The 12,490-nt window shown below is 43.5% G+C and overlaps 1 protein-coding gene across 1 annotated transcript in view; it reads left to right on the forward strand.

The window, feature by feature from the left end:
* LOC115175547 (gamma-aminobutyric acid type B receptor subunit 2-like) overlaps nucleotides 1-12,490 on the forward strand; it is a 366,527-nt gene that overhangs the window by 209,356 nt on the left and 144,681 nt on the right. Inside the window, exons 5-7 of the mRNA XM_029734842.1 lie at nucleotides 5,066-5,131; nucleotides 5,473-5,661; nucleotides 6,010-6,252. Of these exons, the coding sequence (XP_029590702.1) occupies nucleotides 5,066-5,131; nucleotides 5,473-5,661; nucleotides 6,010-6,252 (498 nt within the window). The remainder of the gene's footprint in view (nucleotides 1-5,065; nucleotides 5,132-5,472; nucleotides 5,662-6,009; nucleotides 6,253-12,490) is intronic.

Consider the following 12,490-nt stretch of genomic DNA (forward strand, 5'->3'; position numbering starts at 1 on the left):
AAAAAGCTGCAGGAGCAACACACATCGGGGTGTGTGTGTATGTGTGTGTGTCTGTGTCTGAGTGTTCTCAACTTCCAGCAGGCAGCCAAGTTTGCTGTCACTCAGTCAGAATGTACGTTAGTTTCATATTTTTTCCTTAACCTTGCCCCACTTGTTAGATATTTTGCACGTTGATAGCTTGATAGCAAACCGCCCTTACGGTGTGATTAATCATAGTAGGTGGCAGCAGCAATCTAAATGATCAGACCAAAAACGTGAGGAAGAGTGATCAGTCAATGAAATTATGAAGTGAGTGGATGGAGAAATACAGCTTCACTCTATCCAATCAAAGAATCAGGATCAACGTACAGCCCACACTTCTCTTAACAGACAATCAAACTAGCCAGTTTATTATTTAGACCAGGCACATGACTGACTCAAGACAGTACAGTACAGTCGTGGCCAAAACTTTTGAGAATGACACAAATATAAATTTTCACAAAGTCTGCTGCCTCAGTTTGTATGATGGCAATTTGCATATACTCCAGAATGTTATGAAGAGTGATCAAATGAATTGCAATTAATTGCAAAGTCCCTCTTTGCCATGCAAATGAACTGAATCCCCAAAAAACATTTCCACTGTATTTCAGCCTTGCCACAAAAGGACCAGCTGACATCATGTTAACACAGGCTTTCTCGTTAACACAGGTGTGAGTGTTGACGAGGACAAGGCTGGAGATCACTCTGTCATGCTGATTGAGTTTGAATAACAGACTGGAAGCTTCAAAAGGAGGGTGGTGCTTGGAATCATTGTTCTTCCTCTGTCAATCATGGTTACCTGCAAGGAAACACGTGCCGTCATCATTGCTTTGCACAAAAAGGGCTACACAGGCAAGGCTTTTGCTGCCAGTAAGATTGCACCTAAATCAACCATTTATCGGATCATCAACAACTTCAAAGAGAGCGGTTCAATTGTTGTGAAGAAGGCTTCAGGTTGCCCAAGAAAGTCCAGCAAGCGCCAGGACCGTCTCCTAAAGTTGATTCAGTTGCGGGATCGGGGCACCACCAGTACAGAACTGGCTCAGGAATGGCAGCAGGCAGGTGTGAGTGCATCTGCACGCACAGTGAGGCGAAGACTTTTGGAAGATGGCCTGGTGTCAAGAATGGCAGCATAGAAGCCACTTTTCTCCAGGAAAAACATCAGGGACAGACTGATATTCTGCAAAAGGTACAGGGATTGGACTGCTGAGGACTGGGGTAAAGTCATTTTCTCTGATGAATCCCCTTTCCGATTGTTTGGGGTATCCGGAAAAAAGCTTGGCCGCAGAAGACAAGGCGAGCGCTACCATCAGTCCTGTGTCATGCCAACAGTAAAGCATCCTGAGACCATTCATGTGTGGGGTTGCTTCTCAGCCAAGGGATTGGGCTCACTCACAATTTTGCCTAAGAACACAGCCATGAATAAAGAATGGTACCAGCACATCCTCCGAGAGCAACTTCTTCCAACCATCCAGGAACAGTTTGGTGACGAACAATGCCTTTTTCCAGCATGATGGAGCAGCTTTCCATCAAGTGATAACTAAGTGGCCCGGGGAACAAAACATCGATATTTTGGGTCCATGGCCAGGAATCTCCCTAGACCTTAATCCCATTGAGAACTTGTGGTCAATCCTCAAGAGGCGGGTGGACAAACAAAAACCCACAAATTCTCTCCAAGAATTGATTATGCAAGAATGGGCTGCCATCCGTCAGGATGTGGCCCAGAAGTTAATTGACAGCATGTCAGGGCGGATTGCAGAGGTCTTGAAAAAGAAGGGTCAACACTACAAATATTGACTCTTTGCATCAACTTCATGTAATTGTCAATAAAAGCCTTTGACACTTATGAAATGCTTGTAATTATACTTCAGTATTCCATAGTAACATCTGACAAAAATATCCAAAGACACTGAAGCAGCAAACTTTGTGAAAATTAATATTTGTGTCATTCTCAAAACTTTTGGCCACGACTGTATGGTTTAGAAACTCTGACTGAGTGACATTTTCTGTTGTTTTACAGAAGCGAATGGACTTTTACAGTTGAAGTTAAGTCATTTCACTGATGACAAAATCATTTATGTTGAGGAAGAAAGGTATAAATTGTTTTTGTCACAGCAATTATGGACTTTCAGGAAGATCATTTAATTATGGCGCAAAGGGAAATGAAAGGTTTTTGACCAAATTAATTTATGTCCCATATAGTAACCACCCTCTACCTACATTTCACGGTGTAAGGTGAAATGTATTGTTGGCAATGGCAAAGACCATTCACTGTTGCTATGGTTCAAGTTGGATAGAAATCCTTCCTCAGTCAAAACTGACCTGTTTTAGACTTGATGCCTGTGGCACTGGCTTAAGTTGCATCCTAAATGGCACCCTATTCCCTTCTGTACATAGTGCACTACTTTTGACCATGGCCAATAGGGAATAGGGGGGGGGGACATTTGAGATGCAGCTTGAGTCTTGTTCTGAGCAGAGCGTATGAGTCTTGCTCTGAGCAGTGTTTTGATAGACTTGTAGAGTCCCACACCTGAGTCAAGCTTCACTTTGAGTCATGGCCTTCCTGTTTCAAGATGAATTGAATGGTTTGTGTGTGATTGTATGGGTTGGGGCAGTCTATGCAGTGCACCACCAACACAGAGTAGTGACAGATTGCTCTTCTTGGATGGAGACCTGGGAACCTCCAATGCTCCTACAGAAGAGCTGGTAAATGATTTACTAACCTAATCAGCTAGCATGTGCTCTCAATTCAATGCAGATCTCTCCTTCTGGCCCAGTGGATAGGAAACAATTCTCCCTGTTGACAGTAATGGCTGAGTTGTTATTGATGGACAGTTGCTGCCTGTGATATTGCTGCCTGTTTGCCTTACCCCTACCCTATAGCCAGCTAAGAAACACCACATGTGCATCCCAAATGGCACCATATTCCCTCTATAGTGCACTACTTTTGATCAGAGCCCTATGGTCATGGTTGAAAGTAGTGCACTATTATTAAGGGAATAGTGTGCCATTTGGGACAAAGCACACCACCCACATCCCAGTAGTCCTTACACTTCACTGATGAGGTGATAATCTTCAAATGACTGGTTGGAATTTAATAATAACAAATAAGTAATTTAATCACTATGAATTTTCCTGTGCGGTTTGTAAGTTTGTAAATTCCACTTTAAATTGTCCGAATTTATTCATCCTAACTCAAAATGCATAAAAACCTACACAAATGTCCATTAATTATAATCTACATAACAATTCACATTTCCTGTTGCTGCAGGATTATTTTCCTGCCGTGAGAAACTGGTCAAATTAAGATTGTACATCTTTTAAGTGTCTATATCACACGTTTAATTTCAATAAACAATCAAAAACTCACTCTACAACAGCTATTACTTTTGTTTAGGAATACTTAATGTGGTGATATTTCCATAGAATATGTATATTATGCAACATGCAGTATTGTGATATAACTGCTGCTAACGATTAGCTTCTCTTGTAGCCAATCATTTCTCTTTCTCTTGTAGAGGAAGACTGACACATCTCTTTAGCTGTTTGTAGAGGAAGGCTGACACATCTCTTTAGCTGCTTGTAGTGGAAGACTGACACATCTCTTTAGCTGCTTGTAGTGGAAGACTGACACATCTCTTTAGCTGCTTGTAGAGGAAGGCTGACACATCTCTGTAGCTGCTTGTAGAGGAAGGCTGACACATCTCTTTAGCTGCTTGTAGAGGAAGGCTGACACATCTCTTTAGCTGTTTTAGAGGAAGGCTGACACATCTCTTTAGCTGCTTGTAGTGGAAGACTGACACATCTCTTTAGCTGCTTGAAGAGGAAGACTGACACATCTCTTTAGCTGCTTGTAGTGGAAGACTGACACATCTCTTTAGCTGTTTGTAGTGGAAGACTGACACATCTCTTTAGCTGGTTCTAGTGGAAGACGAACACATCTCTTTAGCTGTTTGTAGTGGAAGACTGACACATCTCTTTAGCTGCTTGTAGTGGAAGACTGACACATCTCTTTAGCTGCTTATAGTGGAAGACTGACACATCTCTTTAGCTGCTTATAGTGGAAGACTGACACATCTCTTTAGCTGTTTGTAGTGGAAGACTGACACATCTCTTTAGCTGCTTGTAGTGGAAGACTGACACATCTCTTTAGCTGCTTGTAGAGGAAGACTGACACATCTCTTTAGCTGCTTGTAGTGGAAGACTGACACATGTCCTTAAATCCTTGTAGAGGAAGACTGACACATCTCTTTAGCTGCCTGTATAGGAAGACTGACGCATCTCTTTAGCTGTTTGTGGTGGACGACTGACATGTCCTTAAATGCTTGTAGTGGTAGACTGACACATCTCTTTAGCTGACTGTAGAGGAAGACTGACACATCTCTTTAGCTGCTTGTGGTGCACGACTGACACATCTTTAATTGCTTGTAGGGGAAGACTGACACATCTCTTTAGCTGACTGTAGTGGAAGACTGACACATCTCTTTAGCTGCTTGTGGTGCACGACTGACACATCTTTAATTGCTTGTAGTGGTAGACTGACACATCTCTTTAGCTGACTGTAGAGGAAGACTGACACATCTCTTTAGCTGACTGTAGTGGAAGACTGACACATCTCTTTAGCTGTTTTAGAGGAAGACTGACACATGTCCTTAAATGCTTGTAGTGGTAGACTGACACGTCTCTTTAGCTGCTTGTTTTGGAAGACTGACACATCTCTTTAGCTGTTTTAGAGGAAGACTGACACATCTCATTAGCTGTTTGTAGTGGAAGACTGACACATCTCTTTAGCTGCTTGTTTTGGAAGACTGACACATGTCATTAGCTGTTTGTAGTGGAAGACTGACACATCTCTTTAGCTGTTTTAGAGGAAGACTGACACATGTCATTAGCTGTTTGTAGTGGAAGACTGACACATGTCATTAGCTGCTTGTTTTGGAAGACTGACACATCTCTTTAGCTGTTTGTAGTGGAAGACTGACACATCTCTTTAGCTGTTTGTAGTGGATGACTGACACATCTCCTGTTTGTTATGTCATCTCTATAGGATAATGATGTGAGGATCATTATCGGACAGTTTGATGAGAATCTGGCCTCCAAAGTATTCTGCTGTGTGAGTATTGTTCTACACACACACACACACGCACACGCACACGCACACGCACACACACACACACACACACACACACACACACACACACACACACACACACACACACACACACACACACACACACACATATATATCAAGTTGTCATGGGGGCTGCAGCTGTATGGTGTGATATCCATAATGAGCTTCAGTAAAAGCTGAAAGCCTATTAATATTGACATTATTGACTGGTAATGTATTGACTGGTAATGTATTGAAGGTGTGTTATTGTGTGTGTGTGTGTGTGTAGTGTGTGTTTACGTCAACATGCCTGTGTGCATACTAACCAAACATCCCTCCCCCAGGCGTACAACCTGAACATGTATGGTAGTAAGTACCAGTGGATCATACCAGGCTGGTACCAGGGAAACTGGTGGGAGCAGGCCAACTCCACCAACTGCACCACCAGGAAGCTGCTGACCGCTATGGAGGGATACATCGCTGTGGACTTTGAACCGCTCAGCGCCAAACAGGTCAAGGGCATCTCTGGAAGGGTGAGCGTTCCATTGAACATGCTTTTTAGTCTACCTCTGCGTCCCAAATGGCACCCTGTTTTCCTTTTATAGTGCGCTACTTTTGAACAGGTCCATAGTGCTCTGGTCAAAAGTAGTGCACTGTGTAGGGGATAGGGTGCCATTAGGAACACAGTCCTATCTTAACTCTTTCCCTACATTCAGATAACTAAGAAGTAGGATATTGATTAATTGATTATCCCCTTTTTCCCCCTAGATTGACACCTTAGAAGTAGGATGTTGATTAATTGATGATCCTCTCTCCCTACATTGATACCTTTAGAAGTAGGATATTGAATAAATGACTATCCTCTGTCTCTCTACATCCAGACACCTAAGGAGTATGAGAGGGAGTACAGTAAAGAGCTGCAGCAGAAGGGAGTGGAGCCCTCAAAGTACCACGGATTCGCCTACGACGGGATCTGGGTAATAGCTAAGACCTTGACCCGGGTCATGGATTTACTGCAGCACAAGGAGAGGCAGGACATGCACCACAACTTCACCGTGGACGACCGGGAGGTGGGCAAGCTGGTGCTGGACGTCATGAACGAAACCAACTTCTATGGCGTCACGGTGAGTCAATGGACTTTTCCTGATGTAAGAGTGTACTTGGACATTAATCTGCCTCATGTTACAGAAACAGGAGATAGGCTAGTGTCCTGTCCAGAGGGTGAATTTAATCATTAATCTGCCTCATGTTACAGAAACAGGAGATAGACTAGTGTCCTGTCCAGAGGGTGAACTTAATCATTAATCTGCCTCATGTTACAGAAACAGGAGATAGACTAGTGTCCTGTCCAGAGGGTGTACTTAATCATTAATCTGCCTCATGTTACAGAAACAGGAGATAGGCTAGTGTCCTGTCCAGAGGGTGAATTTAATCATTAATCTGCCTCATGTTACAGAAACAGGAGATAGACTAGTGTCCTGTCCAGAGGGTGTACTTAATCATTAATCTGCCTCATGTTACAGAAACAGGAGATAGGCTAGTGTCCTGTCCAGAGGGTGAATTTAATCATTAATCTGCCTTATGTTACAGAAACAAAAATAGACTAGTGTCCTGTCCAGAGGGTGAATTTAATCATTAATCTGCCTCACATTACAGAAACAGGAGATAGACTAGTGTCCTGTCCAGAGGGTGAATTTAATCATTAATCTGCCTTATGTTACAGAAACAGGAGATAGACTAGTGTCCTGTCCAGAGGGTGAATTTAATCATTAATCTGCCTCACATTACAGAAACAGGAGATAGACTAGTGTCCTGTCCAGAGGGTGAATTTAATCATTAATCTGCCTCACATTACAGAAACAGGAGATAGACTAGTGTCCTGTCCAGAGGGTGAATTTAATCATTAATCTGCCTCAAATTACAGAAACAGGAGACAGACTAGTGTCCTGTCCAGAGGGTGTACTTAATCATTAATTCTGCCTGGGACATGGCTTGCTTTGACATAAGGAAGGGTAATGGTGATTCATTAGGGAACATTTGTTATTAATATTATAATGAATAACAACAATATATACACTGAGTATACCAAACATTAGGAACACCTCCCTATAATTGAGTTTCACCCCCCCTTTGCCCTCAGAACAGCCTCAATTCGTTGGGGCATGGACTCTACAAGGTGTCAAAAGCATTCCACAGGGATGCTGGCCCATGTTGACTCCAATGCTTCCCAACAGTTGTGTCAAGTTGGCTGGATGTCCTTTGGGGGATGAACCATTCTTGATACACATGGGAAAATGTTGAGCGTGAAAAACATCCATCCATGTCTGAGGACGTCGGGAAATGACGTGGAAATGGACCACTAGGGGCAACAGTGAGCCTGATACCTTCAAGTAGGTCTGGTGTTGTGGACGGGATGGTAGATGGGCGTAAGAATCTGCCTCTGATTCTGAAGGTTGCAAGTTCAAATCCAGTGATAGAAAGTTGTTTTTTGATATTTTTGTTTTAAGCCGATCCCAAACCTTAAACCTTACCTTAACCATTCAGATTGAATGCCTAACCTTACGAATTTGGAGTTAACCTTAAACCCTTCTAAATTGAAATTTTGGAACAAATTTGAATTTTGATGTTTGAGAAACATAGCTGCACGTCTAATTCTGACATGAGACTGTGAGAGCTAGTATCACAATCCACCACTACTATAACAACTCCCTCTAAATATTTAATACACACTTTTTTCTACATTAAAACCGGTACGATTCAGGTACCAACAAGACGTGTGTGTGTGTGTGTGTGTGTGTGTGTGTGTGTGTGTGTGTGTGTGTGTGTGTGCGTGCGTGCGCAGGATACGGCCACAGGCTGACAGGGATGGGTAGATAGAGGAATAGAAAAGGAAAAATCAGAGAGGAAAAAATAAAGAGGGAGAAAGAGGAATAGTGAAGGAGAAATAGATGAAGAAATAGAGGCAGAAAGCGGAATAGTGAAGGAGAAATAGAGGGAGAAAGCGGAATAGTGAAGGAGAAATAGAGGAAGAAATAGAGGCAGAAAGCGGAATAGTGAAGGAGAAATAGAGGGAGAAAGCGGAATAGTGAAGGAGAAATAGAGGAAGAAATAGAGGCAGAAAGCGGAATAGTGAAGGAGAGCTGGGTGAAGAGGTAGAGCGGAAAAGAGAGAGCGATTGTGTCATAACCAGCATTGAGAGCAGAGAAAAGGTTGACCTCCCTTGGGGCATTACAGTACACCATAGTCCTCCTGAGCCTCTCCGTAACTCCCACCCCACTGTGACCTCTCTCTCCCCCAGTTCCCTCTGCCTCTCTGGGGTGAAGTGGGCTGCCAGTGGGCCAGTCCCTGGAGGCTGCTGGAGAACAGAGGCAGGGAGGATGACATGGATAGCCAAGATAGCCTCATCTCCCTGGGGGTCCTTCTTCCAGGGTGGCTGCCTGAGCTGCGTGTCTCTGTTTGTGTGCGTGCTTGTCTCCAGGGGATAACATACAGCACCACTATTACCATCTATTCAGAAAGCAGCACAGAAGGCACACTGTATTGCTGCATTGCATATTCACTGTATTGCATAATGTGATGTCAGCCGCATACCACTCCGCATCCCACTGCTGGCTTTCCTCAGAAGTTAAGCAGGGTTGGTCCTGGCTGGTTGCTGGATGGGAGACCAGATGATGTTGGAAGTAGTGTTGAAGGGCCAGTATGAGATACTCTTTCCTCTGGTCTAGTAAAATATCCCAATGCCCCGGGGCAGTGATTGGGGACATTTCCCTGTGTAGGGTGCCGTCTTTCAGATGGTACGTTAAAACGGGTGTCCTGACTCTCTGTGGTTACAAAAGAGCCCATAGCACTTATTGTAAGAGTAGGGATGTTAACTCCGATGTCCTGGCTAAATTCCCAATCTGGCCCTCATACCATCATGGCCACTTAGTCATCCCCCTGTAACTATTCCCCAGGTTGTTGTAGTAAATGAGAATGTAGTCTCAAGTCAACTTACCTTGTTAAAAAAAAAATGTTTTACAAAAGTACCTGACGTGGTATTTGAAAAATAATTGACCACAGTTGCTCCAGGTCTGTAAGAGGCTAATACTCTGGAGTAATGTATTACTTCTTTTTGCACCACTATGATTGTTGGTCCTTCTGATAACTGTACAGGGATTACAGTGCATGAAACAAGGTTATAAAAAAGCTTGTTATTTGTGTGTATTTAAGTGCCATATCAGATCAGAAAACACCATTGGTTTGTTAATGTGCCTTTATGAACCGTCAGCATATAGGTGTGTATTTCCATTACAGGGAATCATGATGAACACACACACACTATACCCAATACCCCATCGTGGCTCTGCGTTTCCACCCACCCACACACACATCACCCATGTCCTACACCCACATGGAGAGCCACCGTCTCACTGCCATAACTTCCCCAGCGTGAACCACAACAAGTGGTACTAGTTTGGCCAGTCAGTTTCACCACTGAAACCAAAGCCTTCACTCCTTTCTGTACGTTCACCCTCTCCCCTCCCTTCTAACCCCTACATAGTGAACATAGTGGGGCTTGTGTGTGTGTGTTTGTGTGTCTGTGTGTGTGTGCGCATGCTTGTATGCCTGTGAGTGCACACTGATTGTGTGTGTATGTGTTTCATACGTGTGTGTGTGTGTGTGTGTATGTGTGTGTGTGTGTGTGTGTGTGTGTGTGTGTGTGTGTGTGTGTGTGTGTGTGTGTGTGTGTGTGTGTGTGTGTGTGTGTGTGTGTGTGTTTGTGTCAGGTTAGAACACGGCCATCCACATAGCAGTCTGATGTGCTCTCTGGGTGCTGCCTGCTATTGATCTAGTCTAGTGGCAGAGCAATAGAGGAAGTCAAACATTAGCTCAGAGAAGCCTCCAGGGCTTGGCCGGGGCTGTTAGCAGCACAGATTAACATGTACAGTGGAATTCCTCCTCTTCATCTATTGCCTGGAGGGAAGAGGAAACAGAGGAGACAGGGGTTCTGATCTCAAGTAGTACCCTTTGGCCTGTGTAGTGCATTACTTTTTCTATTTGTATTTATTATGGATCCCCATTAGGGGGTCATTTTAAAAACATTACAGTACATTCATATCAGATTTCACAACATTAAGTGTGTGCCCTCAGGCCTCTACTCTACTACCACATATCTACAACACAAAATCCATGTGTGTATAGTGTGTATGTTATCGTGTGTCTGTATACATGTGTTCCATAAGGTGTATTTGTATCTGTTTTTTAAATCTAATTTTACTGCTGGCATGAGTTACTTGATGATGAATTGAGTTCCATGTAGTCATGGCTCTATGTAGTACTGTGCACCTCCCATAGTCTGTTTTGGACTTGGGGACTGTGAAGAGACCTCTGGTGGCATGTCTTGTGGGGTATGCATAGGTGTCCAAGTTGTGTGCCAGTTGTTCAAACAGACAGCTTCGTGCATGTCAATAACTCTCACAAATACAAGTAGTGATGAGCTCAACCTCTTCTCCACTTTGAGCCTGGAGAGATTGACATGCATATTATTAATGTTAGCTCTCTGTGTACATCCAAGGGCCAGCCGTACTGCCCTGTTGAGCCAATGGGCCAAACCTCCACCTTTGGCATTTCAGATTTTTCTATAAATCTTATAACTGTGTATTGCTACCGCTGTATCATCAAAGGTATTATCTAAGTGAGTTTCAGAGATTGTCAGAATACGACTGTGTCACGACTTCTACCGAAGTCGGTCCCTCTCCTTGTTCGGGCGGCGTTCGGCGGTCGACGTCACCGGCCTTCTAGCCATCGCCGATCCACTTTTCATTTTCCATTTGTTTTGTCTTTGTTTTACACACCTGATTTCAATCCCACAATTACTGTTTCATTATTTAACCCTCTGTTCCCCCATGGGTTTTTGTGAGTGATTGTTTATTGTATTTTTGGTCTGTCATGGTGTGCGTGTATTTGTTACTTTGTATATTTGACATTTTGAGTAAAAGTACGTTGATTACTCATATCTGCTGTCCTGCACCTGACTCTCTACACCAGCCACACATAGGACCCTTTACAGAGTGTCACCTGTTACTAGCCAATTTATGGTTTTATGAACCTTGTTTCTTAAGCTACTTATGTTAATGTGGGCTATTTTTAACACTTTTCTGGGATACTTGATTGTTTTTATTGCTTTACTGGGAAGGTTAGCAGAGCTAGACATGCTTTTTTTATTAGTGCAGGATGAGTTGTACACAGTGGACTTCCTAGAAGGGCACACCACCTCAGTGCTAACAGTGTTACACTGGTTCATATGCATATGATTACTGCAAACAATAGCTGTAGGATCAGTAGAAGCATTCAGGGCAGTAAGAGGGACATAAATTAGGTTACTAACATGTTAGTAACCTAATTTACTTACTGCCCTGAATGCTCTAACATTGTGTCTTCCAATGCACCTAGGATAATGTACATTTGAAGCATTATGATGTACATTTGAAGCATTATGACAACTCAGCGACAATGGTAGGGATTAAGTGAGCTTTGCTTGGGTCATTGATAAATCATTGTCTCAACACAGCCTTATAATTCTGTGAAAGAATCCAGGAACCCAAATGATTTGGGTGGATCCCGTCCTCCTTATAATACGAGCTTTGTTTCCAGAAGGAAGGACCTATAGGATAGGGACCATAGGGGCCCTGGTCAAAAGTAATTCACTATATAGGGAATAGGGTGCTATTTGCACGCACCCAGTGATGCTAGATCGGCATGGCCAGATCAGTGTGTGTGCAGGTCTAATCAGTAGCATAAGCAGTGTTAAACATACAGTTCTCAGTACAATATGCTGTGATTATGCGATGAAGAGCAATACCTTTAGCAAATAAATCTAGAGGGATTGAGACTCCAGTGGCCTGTTCTGCCACTACTGTACCAGTGTATTGGTCTCAGTGTCTCCTGCCGGCTGGTGTCACAGCCTGAGGGCAGTGAGTCCTTACAGGCGGACACAGAGAGGTGTGTGTGTATGCACGTGTGTGTGTATGCGACCTAATTTCATCACCTCTGGCTGCTGTGCTCCCCCACCAGACCTCCTGGGAACTCCCTCCTTTCACACCTGCAGCCCACAACCGGAACCTCTGTCTGGGAAAATATCTTCCTCCTTCAGTTCCTACCTTTCCTCACCTCCAGAAACAAAGCAGCAGAGTGATACCACCCTCATCAACAAGGACAGGCTGGGTGTCTGAGTCCCAGAGAGAGCTGTTAGTCTGGGTCAACTCCCTCCCTCCCCCATCTCAACCAGAGCTCCAGGAGAATGTGGGAGGGACATTTGAACAGAAATAATTATAATTATTAATATTCTTTTATATATCTGCAATTAGTGAAATATGAATATCA

Source organism: Salmo trutta, chromosome 36 (genome assembly GCF_901001165.1).
Source record: "Salmo trutta chromosome 36, fSalTru1.1, whole genome shotgun sequence".
In the NCBI taxonomy this organism is placed as follows: Eukaryota; Metazoa; Chordata; class Actinopteri; order Salmoniformes; family Salmonidae; genus Salmo; species Salmo trutta.